This window comes from Haplochromis burtoni, unplaced genomic scaffold (genome assembly GCF_018398535.1).
Source record: "Haplochromis burtoni strain Fernald_Lab_line unplaced genomic scaffold, NCSU_Asbu1 Contig_87, whole genome shotgun sequence".
NCBI classification, from domain to species: domain Eukaryota; kingdom Metazoa; phylum Chordata; class Actinopteri; order Cichliformes; family Cichlidae; genus Haplochromis; species Haplochromis burtoni.
Genome location: NW_024582448.1, coordinates 1,436,259 through 1,452,823, shown reverse-complemented (window position 1 = coordinate 1,452,823; position 16,565 = coordinate 1,436,259). Strand labels below are relative to the sequence as shown.

At 38.8% G+C, this 16,565-nt stretch overlaps 1 protein-coding gene across 11 annotated transcripts in view; it reads right to left on the bottom strand.

Annotated features, from left to right (window-relative positions):
- Nucleotides 1-16,565, bottom strand: part of LOC102310235 (GULP PTB domain containing engulfment adaptor 1) — a 93,336-nt gene that overhangs the window by 21,764 nt on the left and 55,007 nt on the right. For all 11 annotated transcript variants that reach the window (XM_014334675.2, XM_014334671.2, XM_005925777.3 and 8 more), the window contains one exon: nt 12,712-12,792. In XM_014334675.2, the coding sequence (XP_014190161.1) occupies nt 12,712-12,792 (81 nt within the window). The remainder of the gene's footprint in view (nt 1-12,711; nt 12,793-16,565) is intronic.

The window sequence follows — 16,565 nt, the reverse complement described above, 5'->3', positions numbered from 1 at the left end:
AAGGATTGCATAAAGTAATATCTTTTGCTAGCATTGGTTAAACTAAATTAGAACTTTAAAACACCATCTCTCTCAGCTGAAACACTACTCCAATGCCACTGCCAATCAAAAGATAATCTGTGTTTAATCACTTGAGTTTTAGCACCGGTGTATTTGTTTGTTGGGCAAATCATTCCACAGTGCCTATAGTTAGTATTTACAATTTGCCCTGGAGACAGTCTTTGAAGATTTACACCAACACAAAGTGAGCGGTGGTTCAGAGATCATTACAGGTCACTGATGACACAATCCAAAGCGCCCATTATGCCATTTTCAGCATTTCTTAATCACCCACTGATTAAGGATTCTTTTCGCTTTTCATTTCCACATTCATAAACGGCTTATCGCCTCGTTAATGAATCTTGGGACAAAAGATGCATGACTGTGACCTTGGGGCCACTTGGCTCCTGTAGGTTGATTGCGTTAATCAAGACTTTGCAAGGTGCAAACGATGTGATGTCAACTTTACCGCGTCCTCTGCACAGGTACGCTAATTACTTTGTTTACATTCATGTGCTGGCTAAGTGGCTTGATGAATTTAAAGTCTGTTCTAATTAGTGTTAATGTGGTACACCGCATTTGTTTAATTGTGACTGCTTAGGGTTGCTAACCTACAATATTATTCTCAAAGAAACTTTGGCAAAAGAGCATGTAATATGTAATGATGAAATGTTTGGAAGATTTTTTGAGATTATACGTTTTAATTATAATAATTTATTTAGCAATTGTTTAAGTTCACAGATTTAATGTGATGGATATTTACCTGCCAAAAACAAATACAAACTATTGTGAATGCGTAATATTTGACCATATGCTGTTAAAACTCAAACTAAATGGATGCAATACATTTAAAATAATCTGGGTTAACACGACTGACTATTTTTACAGCTGTAAGGCAAACTGTGTTGACTTGTTTGAGTAATTTTTGATGGGGAAATATGAATCACATTAAGTTTATTAAATTGTTTATTTTAAAATAAGCACCCGTACTGTGTTTTCTATCCAAATGAATAGAAAACACAGTACTGTGCAGAAGTCTTGAGCTACCCATCATTATCGGTACCAAGGAGGTTATCTTTTTGTAGGGTTTGCATGTCATTCAGTCATTCTGTCTGTTAACACGATAGTTCAAAAAGTTTTTAATAATTCTAAAATATCTGCTAGGTGTGCAGAGTGGGGTTATATTAACATCCATTAAAATTAGGCTTCCATCCACTGAGTTCTTCAAGGTCACCTTAATGATATATTGGTCAAAAGTTGACAAAAAAACCTTAGCATTAGACCGTAACTATAAGTGTGGTGCTTATTGTCAACATATATAGAAAGTGTTGTATAAGGATTTATAATATCCCGTCATATCTGACCTCTGACCTCTCCTTCAGTGTCAACAGACACATCTACAGGTCACTTTGACTTCTTGTGTCCTCCTGTTTTGCTTCAGAGGACCCAAAATTTCCTGTCATTTTTTGAGGTTTCACACTGTCTCATTCTGTTCTTACCTTATATGCTGTACTGCCACACATATATCCCATTTCCATGCAAAAGTTAAAGAAGTGATGGGTGGCTTGAAACTTTTCACAGTCCTGTACATGTAACTGAAATACAGGATCTTAAGAATTTAGACTAAAAAAAAAAAATTGAAAAAGTTGATTTTATGCCTCTGCAATTCATTTTGATGGCAAACATGCCCACAGCCTTACAGCTAAACAACACTAACACATCAGTGTGGTGGTTTGTTTGCAGTCTCCAGCACTGCACTGTAAACTTTTCTCTACTTAAACTGTATTCCTTCCAGGTTTACTTAACAGCTGTGCAATGAGATTAAACCTGCTTACACCTTGCAATGGCCTCCTCTAAAGCACAATCAATTTCCTAGTGGGAAGCTTGAATGAAAACTGACATAGGAATGAGGTGCCTCCTCCCTACTTTTACAGTAAACTCTAAATTCCAAGAAGGAGTCAAGAGAAAGGATGGAAGAGATGCTGTGCGGGCTGACACAGCCGCATGGCGGGTAGGCTGGCATTATTTTAAGGTGTCAGCACACACTGCTCTGATGAAAGGAGATGGGGGAGGGGGATGCTTTTTGTCTCTCTTTGCTGTTTAAAATGGCAGCTATGTGAGCATGACAAAAACTGGCCACAGTGATGTGTACAGTTGAAATAACTGTTGGGGCGTGAGGAACAGTCGGGGAATCTGAAGGTCAACTTTGTGTGGATGAACTGTCAAGTGTTGGGTGGAGATGAGGGAAAATTTAAGGGCTGACAGCCGGAAAAGTGTCGCTGCTTCTCTGTCTCACAGTGTAATGTACTTTGGAGCGACAGGTTTTGTTGCATAAAGGTCACAAGTCCTTCATGCATGTTACACTGCAGCTCCAACCATTATTAACAAGAGCTGTCTTCACATATCTTTCGCATCATAGAATGATCTCCTTCAAAAACAATGCCTATTTTATACTTATTCCTGAGAATATGAGCCTGGGGATTTATTTTATAAATACATATGGACAGTTAGGGCCATGTCCGTAATAGGTCCTTGAAATTCTTCTGCTGTACACCACCCCAGTGGCTTTTACATGAAACTATTAAAATCTGAATGAAGTGCAGACCTTCAATTTTAATTCAACAGGTTTAATAAAAGGTACTGCATTAACTGTTTAGGGATAATAGACATTATTATACATACTGTCCCATTTTCAGAGGCTCAAAGTTAATTGGCCAATTGATTGCAAAGCAACTTTGTGGCCAGGTGATGCATGTTTCAACTGACAAGTTGAGGGGGGAAAAAAAAAGTCTAAAGTTGATTTCAAAATGTTGAAATTGGTGGCCGTTGATTGGAAATCTCAATAGGAGGTACAAATAGGTCTTAGTCTATTCATGCATAGGCTGAAAAAAACCTAAATTAACATATCAGAGAGACAGCAAAAAAAAAAACTCAGGATTGACCAAACAGTTTCCTTCATTCTTAAAAACAAGGAATGAACCGGCTCGAAGGACCACAAAAAATATGCATGGTGAGATGTCTTTATGGAAGGAAATATAAAGGTTTACAACAAGGTGCAAACACCACTGGTTACACTCAAGAACAGGAAGGCCAGATTAGACTCGACTTTAGCAGAAAAGTTCTACAGGAGTCTTGACTTCAAACACTGATTTGAAACATACCACATTATTTGTCAAACATGGCAGAGGCAATATTACAGGATGGGCATGTATGACTGCCAGTGAAACCTGGTGAGAATCTGGTGTTCAGCGGCGACAGGATGAATTCAGCTACACTCTCTGCTCACATTCACACAAATGCTGCATAACTGATTAGATGGTACTTCACAATAAGAATGGATAATGACCGAAAGCAAAGTACAATCCAAGAGAAGAAATGGCATATTCTTCAATGACCAAGTCCAGATCATACTATTCAGTTACGACAAAACTGAAGTGAAACCTTTTGAAGTAAAGCTTGAAATAACAAAAATGTAGACTGCATCACATCTTGATGGTTTGATTTAAAATCCAATGTGGCATTGTATCGCACAAGTAAGCATGCTGGTTGAAAAGGAGAAAAAAGAAAGAAGCTTTAAGTTCTAAGTATAATGAATTACTGTAAACAACTTCACCCAAAAGTGATCCACTATTGTTCCAGAATACTGCTTTATTTTCGAAAACTGCCTCTTGTTGAAAATCAATCGGCAAGCTGGTGAACTTGCAGCAGAAATACCGCCCATGAATGCCTGCTCTAATAACACAGAGTAGACAGATATAAATGGTTTAATCGTTGGACTAGAGTAAAAACAAAAGAAATAAACAACGTTTGCTTCTGGCTAAAAGTAAAATTTCACACTGAAACAATACAAAGAAGCAGCTTTGGGAGAAGTGATGGTCCTCCACTGCAGGTTTCACTAATAATGATGAAGAAAAGAACAAAGAAAACAAAAGAAAAACAACCGAACACGAGATTGCCTGATAAACATTTTAATGTGGTGCACTGGAAGGAAACGAGACCAACAACCTTGTTGTCCAGCAGTTTCATCTAATACACCATTATCAAAAAAATCTCTTATCCACAAGCTAACAGTTGTATTTTACGATTTCTCAGTTTCTTCATCTCAAGCTCTACTTTTAAAAAGTTCTTCATGTCAACAGTGTGAAGAAAAAAAAATACTGCATTTACTTTATCAACTTTAAACTACACTGACTGAAATCCACGGATATGTTGCAAATAAAAATGCACCAGATACAATACAAGTACCTGTGGATTAAAATGACCAGATAATGCGTTCACTATTCCTTCAATTGTTCTTAAATTTTAGGTTTTGCATTTACTTCTTATGTTCTCTTTGCATTTGGGCATTATTCATTTCATGCAATCTTGTTTGCTTCTGTATTTTATTTTATTTTTTTCTTTATTAAGTAATACAGAAATAAATACATTAATAGATGTGTACTTAGTGAAAAAAAAAGCAAATTTGAAAAGCACAGAAATTGTATTTTGCAATTTGCTGTTCAGTTCCTAGATCGATTTTTAAGATCTTTAATGTTGTATTTATGTATCAAGTGATTTAAATAGTGTGTCATTAAATTAAATCCAGGCTTTGTCTCTTGTTTTTCTGTGTAGAACTTTGCAAATATTGGCATTACAGCATGGAACATAAAAATAAATTCCTCCTATTAATAATATAATACAATGACTGTACTAAACCGGGAAAGACGCCGACGTCAGCTAGACCTTGAATTGGATAAGGGGTTTAAAAAAAACGGGTTGATGGGTGGATGGATGGATGTCTGTTACTACTAAAGCTAATTAGAAAAATAATGAAATGCTTAAGTCAAAAATTGCATGAAGTACTCTGGTCACAGAGAAACTGCCCTTGTCCTTGCCTTGTCGAGCTTGAGTGCCACGCTGTAAGTGCACTTTTTTTTTTTTTTTTAAATACGGCCACAAGACGAGTGCAGGCAATAGACTAATTCACTGCAGTGCTCAATCAATGACACACACAATGAATGTGCTGGCTATGCACAGTTCTCCATCAAGCAGAAGACAACTTCAAATGGGCTCCAAGCAGAGCAGACCTAAACCACAATTCTACTGCAGACTTGTGGGAGAGTGTTACGCTGAGATAAAGACTTGGAGAGTTTAAACTGTACTTCTCAAAAAGAAGTACAGTTTAGAATGTGGTGAGCTACATAAATGAAGTAAAACTGTTGCAATCACATGGGGACAGTAATTCTTCTGAGAAGAAATCTCTTGAGGTTTCGCCTTCATCATATACAGTACATTTGGGGAAATGGACAAAAATGTCACAACTGCCCTGCAATTTAATTCAAGTCAGTACCAACAACACTGCAATACAGTGCCTCAGAAATGAAAGCTCTGCAAGTACAAACGGAACATTACAAGGTTGACTGTGGTTTCATTATTGCAGAGCTACTGTACTGAAGTTAATTATGTTCTACAAATGCTTATGATTTTGTGTCAAGCTCCTGTAAATTATTGTAATACGACTCCTCCATTCTGCCAAAAAACTATGGGAATTGAAGTTAAAATGAAGAGAAAACTGCAAATATTGACTGTAGGAAGAAAGCCCAGGCTCATTCAGAGCTAATGCAGATTTTAAGGCCAAAAAAGGAAACGCTTAAGGATCATGCAAATGGCCGTGCGGCTTTACAAAATAACACTGACAGAGCAGATGTTAAGGCAAGGACAATACAGCCTCTCCTCTCACACTGCAGTGTTCTCTCAGGACAAGGTAATCAGACATGCATGAATTAAACGGTTACTACTTATTTGTGCTCCGATCATATCGCAAACCAATAATGATGGCTTGTGTAATAGTTAGAGGGATCATTTCAGGAATGAACATCACTTGGACTGGTAATTATTTAGTCCAGCCATTCAGCTGTGATGGCCACAGCAAAATTAAAAAGCCCATCCATCCATATCTAATTTTCTATGTGGGTGCTTTCAGTTAAATATAATCATAATGGTGGATAAGGAAACATCTGACCATTTTTATAGCAACAATAAGAACAAATAGAACGCATGCACAATCCTCTTCTCATTAACTTTAGTTTATTATATGTTAGAGGATTCAGCAACTATCTGTAGCCATGTAGATATTGCAATAAAAGTCGTATTGCAGTTGGAATGATTGAGAACCCTCATTAACCAGCTGAGCTTCTGCAGAAATTTTGTTAAAGGTACTTTTGTGTAAAGCATTTCAAAGCCCTCATTTTAAAATGTTCAAAACCTTCTAAAATGAACTAAACCTTTCAACAGAGACCATAGCTTTCCCCCCGTGTTGTGATGCCTGTGTGTTGTGTTGCAGAGATATCAAGTGAAGTTGAAAGTGGTCCGCGCTGTCACAGGACAGTGCAGCAAATCGGTGCACTGTCCAACGCGCCGAGTCCAACAACGGTTTTCAAGCTTGTGTTACTTCACCATTTACACAGAATTTTTTTTTTAAAATTTTTTATATTTAATACAGAAATATTAGATTAGTTAGGAGTCATCTTTCAAAGTAGCATTGTAAAATTATTTCAAACATACAGACTGTAATGCTCATTAGGTTGGATCTAATGAGCTCAGCTACACGACTACTTTTTAGCAAAACACTCTTTCTGGTAAAAAATGCTTCTCAGGCACAAAGTGTCCCTTGATTTTGGTGTCATGAAGCATCGGATTACAGAAAAACTTAGCACGTATTACTGCTTTAAGTACTCTGTCACATTTAAACACAGTGGCTGAGTGTCATTTTGTATTGTGCAGGGTTCATGTCTAGGGGACATTTTAACCCAGAAAAACCAATGATATTTTCTTAAATGATGTAACTGCACCACCAATCGTTCTAGCTCCCAAAAGCAGTATGTCTCTTTTTTAAAAAAGCACCACTTATCTCTTGGCCAGTCCATCAGGACACCTTTTGCCAGCAGGATTGGACAAAGCAACAATATTTGATGACAGGGTAAGAACATGTTCCGCATTAGAACCACAGAATAAACACACTGCCTTACATTTTTTAAAGAAACCTATTGCTTTTATTTGATTAAAAATAATAAAAATTAGGGCTGGGCCATATCATACCATTCATGGTAATACCGGTATAATGTTAGGCAATGATAAGAAATGAAATATCGCAATAGAACATGGGTAAAACATTCATGCACCATGCCTTTGTTTTCATACGCACATGGCAGAAAAGGCATGGCGGCGATGGAAAATTAGAAGGGCGAAAGCGGATTGTTGAATGACAGATGAACCAGAATTGGTTCATCAATTGGTGCAACTTCAGTGGTGTGGAACTGGTGTGGCTTTCGTCCGACAGATACACACCAAAGCACAATTTATGGTAGAGCATGCAAGCGGGCCGTCGTTATTACCATGTTTTTCGGAAAATAAGTCGCTCTTAAAATCCTTGGATTTCTGACCAAACCAATTTTATGTGGTACACGGCGCTCGAAAATCTGTCAAATGTTTTAGTACGACTTTGCTAAGCTACGAAGCCGCACTGCTTGATGGGTTGTCGGAGCATTACGGCTATCGTAGGCAGGAGACTCGCGGAGTGATACATACTGTGCTTCAACATAATATTACCATATTGTGTGTGAATAACCTCTTTTTAAGTTTTGTGGATATTATACATGGTTATGCTGAGGATATGTCGGGCAGTTCCCACTGCAAATGCCTTTTGGTTAAACTGTCAGCAAGGAATTTGCATTTGCACTGTTAATTTTTAGATAACTTTAATGCACATAAAAAACAGCTGCTTGTTTAAGTGAAAATACATTGATTTTTTTTTTGCACTACTAAAGTTGCGGAGTTGTAAAGTATTTTGTCTCACATCAATTATATCGTCAGTTATATCATTATCGCAAATTTTCAAATATATATATATATCGTGATAAATATTTTTGGCCATACTGCGCTGCCCTAATAACAATTTATGAGAATTTCATACTGGCAAATTAGAATTGTTGCTGCACTACGTGAGGTAACGTAAGTGCAGCTTGGTAAGTAAGAGTGGAGTACTTTGTTTGGTACTTTAACCACCCAGTGTTACAGTTAAATACTTCTTAATACTTGTTTTGTTATTTACTTCTTTTTTGCTCAACAGGATCCAAAACAACTAAATGGCACCATAAAACACATCCATCAAAATGACCATAAGGTGAAATCAACGTGTCTGTGCAACAAAATCTGAATTTCACTCAGGACCATCGAAATCACAAGGTGATCATATATTTTTATAAATTACTGGGAATGGAAATACCAGAGCAGTATGGCTTTGTTGAGGAATCAAATAACTCTTCTTCCTCTAACAGGCAACTGGAATGTTGGAAAGCCACATCAGCAAGTCTCAGCCAAAATAGAGCAGCGTCAGACAGCAATGGCATGGATTACCCATGAAAGTTTTCCCCATGAACACAGCATGAAAGGTGGAGATGAGGTGGAGGTGGGCTGCAAAGCAGCGTGCCAAGAAACGGCAACACTGAACGAGCTAATGCAGCTTAGAAAGCCCAGCCCAGAGATCTGTAACACTAAGATCAGCTGATCTGCTGGGATGGCGGCCGAGTATGACTTCCTGGCCTGCCCAAAATAACCCTATGCCCGACAGAATTGCATCAAATCAAATCAAATTCAAATTTTATTTGTCACGTACACAGTCATACACAGTACGATATGTAGTGAAATGCTTGGACAACTGCTCGTGACCTAAAGAAAACAAAAAAGGAAAGGCTATGAATAAGATAGGAAATAAATATGAAAAATTAAAAAGGGTAAATTTAACTAGGAAGGACTAAAATATAAATTAAGGTTAAAAATGAAATAACTGTACAACACAAATTAGAATGAAGGGTAAATTTAACTGGGAGAATAAGATAAAATATATAAATTAAAGTTGAAAATAAAATAACTGTACAACAAAATACACAATACACAATATAGAACTATATAAGAATGTATGAAGAAATCTAAATATATACACAAGAAGTAATCAGCATTGAAGAGTTAAACGGTCATCATTTTCAACGTCATGCCATCACTTAAAAAACTCAGTAGGATACAATGATGGTTCCTAACAAGCTAAAAGAGCAATATTTTTAAGTGCTTCTCATAGAGTTCAACTCTTCAGTGCAAGTCACGTCCAGGACCATGGAGCAATCAGCACAGGAGATAAAAATGATCAAGATCCCTGCAGGTAATACCTGCTAGATGTGTTTGCGCTCACAAAACGCAGGCCTACACAGAGACAACAAAAATAAATCAGTGTGGTGGACCAGTTTTTGGTGCCAGCTGCCAGCCCAAAGAGCCAGAGGCAGACAGGACAGGTGCAGAAACAGAAGAAAGCTGTTGGATAATGTGTTGACTATTGATGTCAACTACTACAAATTAAAAAGTGACAGAAAAAACAGCTAACACGATGTAAACCTTTCTTGTGTATAAATTCAAATGGCGACACAAAAATCCAAAGATGATAATTGAACGGAGCGATGTCATCAACAACAAGAGGCAATTATCCTCTTTCAGTCACATTAAGACCTCAGCAAAGACTGAATAATTCATTCCAACGTGAAATCACTGGCGAACTTTTGTTCAGCTCATGCAGGAGGCTGCCGGGCTGCAGATGAAATATTGCACATCCGCTGATATTTAGGATTGATGGAAATGTGTTAAGCACAGCTGTGCTCAGATTATTAGGAGACAGAGGAAGTCATGTTCCCAAAGGAGTCACAAACCTCACATCTTCCTCTTATTCTCATTATAGGATTTTTTATTTCGATCACTTAAAAGGTACCGGTTAATTCAAACATTCATTCCACGCCTTCATTCACATTTTTGTCTAAGGATATTTTAAGGATAAAGCTGGAGGTGACATTAAAGCTGTTTATCAACATTCGGTCTGGCTTGCAAAAGGAAGGCTGCAGCATCAAGGTCCATGAAGCATGAATGCAAGCGGTGAAATATACCGTGCACACACATGACTGGATATAGATACTTTTTTCAATATTTTAGTTCATGCTCTTTGCATCTTATCTTTTCGGGAGGGGAAAGCTTTTATCATATACTGTGAATTCTTGAACCTCTTGGCACCATCTGCTAAAGTCTGACAGTAACAAGTGTTGCAGAAATTCAATCTGCAGAGAAGCCTAAGGGTCAGGCATCTGTTGCTACTCTGATGTAATAGTGCATGGTGGAGGTCAGAAAGCTGCTGTCCTTCTGTTTAGTGAAAAAGCTTTAGCACGCTGTTATGGCAGACATGTAAAAGGATGAACCATTTAGAGCTGTAAGCAGTTAAAAACAAGTGGTCAGTTTGACCGTCTGCCCGTGAGCATGTTTGCCTTCTCTGTGACTGATTTTCCTTTTAGCAGCAGCCCTCACCTGTCTGCTTTGAGTCCTTCACACCGTGCCTTCGGATGACTTTAATTCATTTTTTTCATCATTCCTGCACACGTGCATGTTTATGCTGAAAACCACAGGAATTAAATAAAAATGTAGCAGCATTTCCGCTCCATGCAATTATAAATGGAAATTTTATGTGAGCTGAGGCCCTTGCAAAAACCTTCGCAAACAGTCAGCGTAGTGAAGGGGGGGGGGAAGTGAATTAAAACCAAATATCATTAAAGCCCGGCACACCACCTGGGCCCCGGACACTTTTCCTCAACGCTGTCCAAGGCTTCTCCAGGTCTGGTGATTCACACCAGAGGGAGCGGGACAGATGGTGGTAAACACATCAAGCTGTTTGGCAAACGGCAGTCCCAAATATCTCCTCCTCTGCATTTGGGAAGGGTCACTTCGAGACTCGGGAGTGTTGCACAACCCTCATAACTGTCTAACGCTGCAGAGACAGGAACTATACGTGCTGTCGTGACTGCCTAATTCTGCTGTTTTGTTGTCCTCCGTGGCTTTGTGCTAATGAATAATTTGATGTTTTTGTTGCTCTATCGCAGCCAACATTTGTCGAACAGCGTTTTGAAGCTGCACGGTTCATCATTTTCATCTTAAACATGAAATCATTTCATCAGAGAAAATAATAAACATTAACATCAGTCAGTTTGGGGTTTTTTGATTTATTTTTCGCGGGGAGCTTTTCAAGCGTGAAGACTTTATAGTGCTGCCAAACTGATGAACTGCACGCAGGAAAAATTTACCATGGCAGGCCTGCAGTTGAGCCTCACCGAAAAAGATTTCTGCACATGATTCACTGAATGATTCCAAAAGCTTCCAAAGCTTGATAAACAAAACCATAACAGTGAGGGCTTCGTCCAGATAAAGCTGCTTGGTCTTTCTTATCTCCTGCCATGGCATCTGAAGAATTTCTTCTCATTGTTTCTGAGACAAAGAGCCAGAATTTGTTTTAAAAATATCTTTTAAAGAAAGAACATACCAGTGGTTGAGCATGTTTAAACCAAGCTTTCCCTTCAGAGATACTGTAGCTTCAAATAAAGAAATACCCAAGTGACATCACCGCGTCATAGATCTACATTCCTAACTCTTAGTAACTGGGACTTGGATCTCTTGTTGTTTAAGTTTGCAGGGCTGATATCCAAGATATATAGTGGCTTGCAAAAGTATTTGGCCCCCTTGACCTTTTCCACATTTTGTCACATTACAGCCACAAACATGAATCAATTTTATTGGAATTCCACGTGAAAGACCAACACAAAGTGGTGCACACGTGAGAAGTGGAACAAAAATCATACATGATTCCAAACATTTTTTACAAATAAATAACTGCAAAGTGGGGTGTGCATAATTATTCAGCCCCCTGAGTCAGTACTTTGTAGAACCACCTTTTGCTGCCACTGTAAGTAGGTGGGATGCACTATATATTCTGCAACATAGCATCCTCCTCAGAGTAGCATACACATTTTTCTAAAGCTTCAACAACAGCTGCTGTCTGTCTGTCTTTTCCAGCTTTCTCAGTGATCCAATGATGGAGCTTCAGAGATCCCTCGTGTTGCCATTTTTCCAGCCTCACAGCTTGCTTCACTACCCCACCCACAGTCTGCTTCAAACCAGTGTGAGAACCTACTGACTGATCTGCTAACTAAGAAGCATCAGCCAAATTTAGGTGGCTACTGGATGTAGCTGGGATAATAGGAAGTCCTGATCGGGATATTGTTTATCCACTCTACTGTTCCACATTTTGGTCACTGTTTGTGGCATCCTCAGACAGTAGCAGATGCTTTCAATGTCCTCCAATCTGAGCTTAACATAATACTTTTCCTGTCCCACTCAATGCAACTAACTCTCAAAGTTTCTATAACATTCACAAAGGATTTGTATTTCCTGTTGGGTTCTCTAGTGCCACCGCCATGTAACAACAGAATGGAAACGCATTTGAACACTTCAGCATTTGAATGCACCACCAGGAAGGATTCCCAGATCTCTCTGAAACAAAAACCAGTGTGGGCGTGTGTTTCATTATGATGCATTATTTATGCTGAGGGTGTTTAAAGTCTCTGTGAGTTGATTATGGTTGTGTACTGAAATGAACTGAATCCAAAGATGCCCTGAAAGGTAGGAAAGACTGTGTAACACCCCTGGCACAGTGCTTTGAGGTATACCCTGCCCACTGACACAGTTGATGGTACACATTGTTTGTTGTTAAACATCCTCAATGTCAGACATAGCTCAGGTTTATGAGCTACACAAGCGGCGGATATGTGTGCTCACCTTTTTTCCTGTTGAAGGCGCGGTTCATAGTGGAAACTGTGCGTCTCTGTGGTCCCTCCTGAATATCTGCCAATATTCCACCTGGAAAAGCAGCAGGGAGACGCGAGTTAAAAATGGTTTCCACCACAAGCATTCAGCAAAAGACAGAAAGTCGAAAAAACAAACAGTCTAAAGTTTTCTTTGAAAAAAGAAAAGGAGAGAATAATCCCACCCTCTTAGAGTGAGGCAACCATTTGCTGTCAGAAAGTGTAAAAATTTAACTCTCAGTGTCTCTGCGTTACATTTGTTTACCATGGAGCCACGTCATTCTCATCTCATCTGTGGTGTCTTTAACAGAACTCACTGTTCTTGCTGTTTAACGGTACAAGGTGTGTCTAAGAATGGCAATTTGTACCAAAGGGAAGCAACAAAGCTGCACGGTAAAACGCTGCATTGTTTACCATGATCCTCTTACAGGCGCTGGCATTAATGTTCAAATCTTTTCAGCAGAACTAGGGCAAATTTTTCAGCTAAGCAAATGCACACATACACACGTTTGTTTGTTTAGCTGTTACTAATCATCTCCAGGTTTTTATTACATTACAGAAAGACAAAGAACCAAAAGGATTTGAGCAATACTGATAATGGATAAAGTAAGGGATGATGTGAAACATGGATAAAAGTCAGATTTCATCCTTCTTTCTTTAAACCTACTGTAGCTGCAGTAATGCATGCGGGATGCGTCCAAACAGACAAACTGTACAGCACATTGACATTGCTACCTCGCAGAAACAAAAGTAGTGATTTCTTTTGGGAATGCAAAGCATCCACCTCCACAATGTCTCCAAATGTGACACTGCTTTGACTGCTTCTGAGCTTTTGCATCAGTTCCCCATGAGAGCCCAGCTTTGGAGAGGACTGCAAGGACAAACTGTCCAGAACCAGGTAGCTGTCAGCGACCCGCACAATCATAATTCTTTACACATTTGCTGGTGGGAAATGTGCAAGGACTGGCACACAACAGCTCTTTCAATCTTTGCCTCTACAAACACATTATACGGGCTATAAAGGAAATGAACACAACTTTCCCCTCTCTTACATTTACAATGCAAATACTGAGCTATTAAAAGTTTGGGGTTGATGAAACAACAAATCTTGTACAAGCTGCTAAATTTCAACATGATCCAAGCTGACACATTTTTTAAAAAAGGGTTTGGTGTTTGCTCTCTACAAGGAACATCCTAGAATGGCCAATGAAATTAATCATTTTTCTTGTTAGCTGTGACACATAAAAATGTCTATTAAGCGTATTAAATCTCAGTTATGTCATTCATCAACTGATGGATAGAAAACACCCCGCTGTCCAAACAGCCCATTCTTGTAAAATGTCATGTGACTTGAAAGATTCGAGGGAATTTCCTCAGAGCTCAACAAATAAATGATTAACTTCTTAAACAGACATTTTTTAAAATATTTTTAGAACGCAATAAGAACCAGATGGGTTTTTTAAAGAAAATTATGTTATGATACATGAACTGCTACAAATGAAAGAGCGTGCTTTCATTTTCACAGCTGTGAATGTGAGCTGCAAGTTGTGTGTTAGAGCTGTGAGGCAGTGTTTACCATTTTCTTCTGAAAAATGACTTATGAATTGTTTTTGTATGATTAATTTATTGCAAAACTTGGCAACTTAGTAGCTCAAAAAGCATCATCCAAAAGAACCCAGACAGTCAGAGGAGACTGAAACACAAACACTGCTTATTAGACCCAATTCAAAACACAGAGGATGTGAGCGGAGCTAAACCCAGAGACAGACAATAGCAGCACCGTGATTTGGCACAAAGCAGCCAGGCTCTAATATGGAGGCACATATCGATTCACGGAACTGACACCCGCAGCTATGAAACATATACTTTGGCCTCAGAACAGTTGGGACTTTGTCAGAATGTTTATGTGATCATTTGTAGAAAACTTCATTCAGCAGTTTGGTTAGCTTGGTAAAATGTAACCAAATAAGACCTCAGTTTAGGTGGTTGTTACTTTGGCCTCTCTGCCATTACCTCCCTTCATCAGCTCCCACTGCAACAAACTCTGACGATGTTTATGTTCATCGGCAATTGTGAACAAATGACGACATTTATAAAATGGGTTATAATATGAATACAATTATCAGCCAATACTCCATAGGGCTGAGAAATAAGATTAAAAGTTAAGCGTTACAAAATGAATCGATCACCGCGACATGGGAGGGTAACGGATCATTAGCTCTGACTGAGGCTGTGTCTGAGTCTCATATCTTTATTACCGAGGGGAGAGATTCTGACAAACAAACAACATCGTTTTGAAAAGAAGACTCATCACTGACAGAAACCAACGCATTTCTGAACTCGCATTTAACAGACTGAAAAATGAAACACTCTAAAGTGCACATAATGAGGAACATAATGATGTGAGGCACATCACTGAGGGGAAAACACACACAATGTAGTGGGGTCTCGCTGTAAGGGGAGCTTTTTTTTTTTCCTCTGACAGAGGCCCTGGAAAAGGTTGTAGAAATTTTTAAATGGAACAAGCTTCAGGGTGGAGACTCTGACATTCCTCAGTCAGCTAGAAGAGAAAATCGACTGCTGAAAGAGACCGACGTGTTCTTGCTTAAGCCACACATGATGCCGTTGCAAGCATCACATAGGCAGGTGAACCGCAAGGACACTATTATTATGTGCATTTAGCCAAAGGCGACAGGGAAAGCAAACTCTCCAGATCTCTGCATCAAACTTCTTTGCAGTATTTGGTTTGCCAAATTAAGACCTTGGCAGTCGCTGCTTTGCTACCTGGGACTGTATATTTAGATTTAAGTGCATTCTTACCTTTCTCTTCGAAGCAACAGATATGTGTTTGCTGCAGAATAAAACTGTCTTAAAAGACTTATCTTCCTTTTAATGGTTTCTGGTATTTTGATAGCGTCAGTATGGGTTGTTTTAGTTTTAGTTTTTTTCCATTCAAAATTGGGGAGAGAGCAGCAGAAAGTATGAGGGGGTGTGAGCCATCGAGAGCATAAAAAGCCTTTTTAACCTAAAGCAGGACTCTGGAGGTGTAGTACACCTGGAAATTAAAGATAAAATAGACTTGAAAATTACAAAAAACATGCTCCCACTGGAAGCTGTGTTCTACCCTTTGCTTTTCCTTAAAAGCACAATAAGGGATACTGAAGCCCAAGAAAATTTGTAAGAACAAATGATTGGAAAGACTGGATACATGGATCCAAAAGTGAACCATTAAAAAGACACAAAAAAAAAAAAAAAAAGGACGGAACTGGCCTGAATCCATAATCGTGCAGAGTGGTTTACACGACCTCCCTAAAAGTCACAGCTAAGAGCTTTAACGTCTTAAAACAAAGATTGCCTCATTCTGGCATCCACAGTGGAAAAAGGCCTGGCAACCTTTTTGTTTGTTTGTGACATACTTGGACGTAGTGCAATGGTTCACCTGACACTTGACTGTGATATCACTCATTTTGATTGACAGCTGAAGTGTCGTGCCTGTTTTAATAGCTTCCTGTTTGCTGATTCAACAGCACCTTCTCGGGAGGACGGCAGAACCCGGATCTCTCTCACTCTCTCACACACACACACACACACACACACTGAGCTGCAAATGTCGTCAGTCTTCTTAAATGTTTACCAGCTGCAGAGGAAGCACCGTGTTCTTCTGAATTCCTCAACAACAGTCCACTCTATACTCACTTCAATGGTCAATTAAGAAAGAATTAATAGTATTAAGACTAACAAGAAAAGCAAATGAGCACATATGTCAATAATTAAATGGCAATAAAAGCCCAGAGAGCCTTTACATTGTACTGTAACACACACGCACGC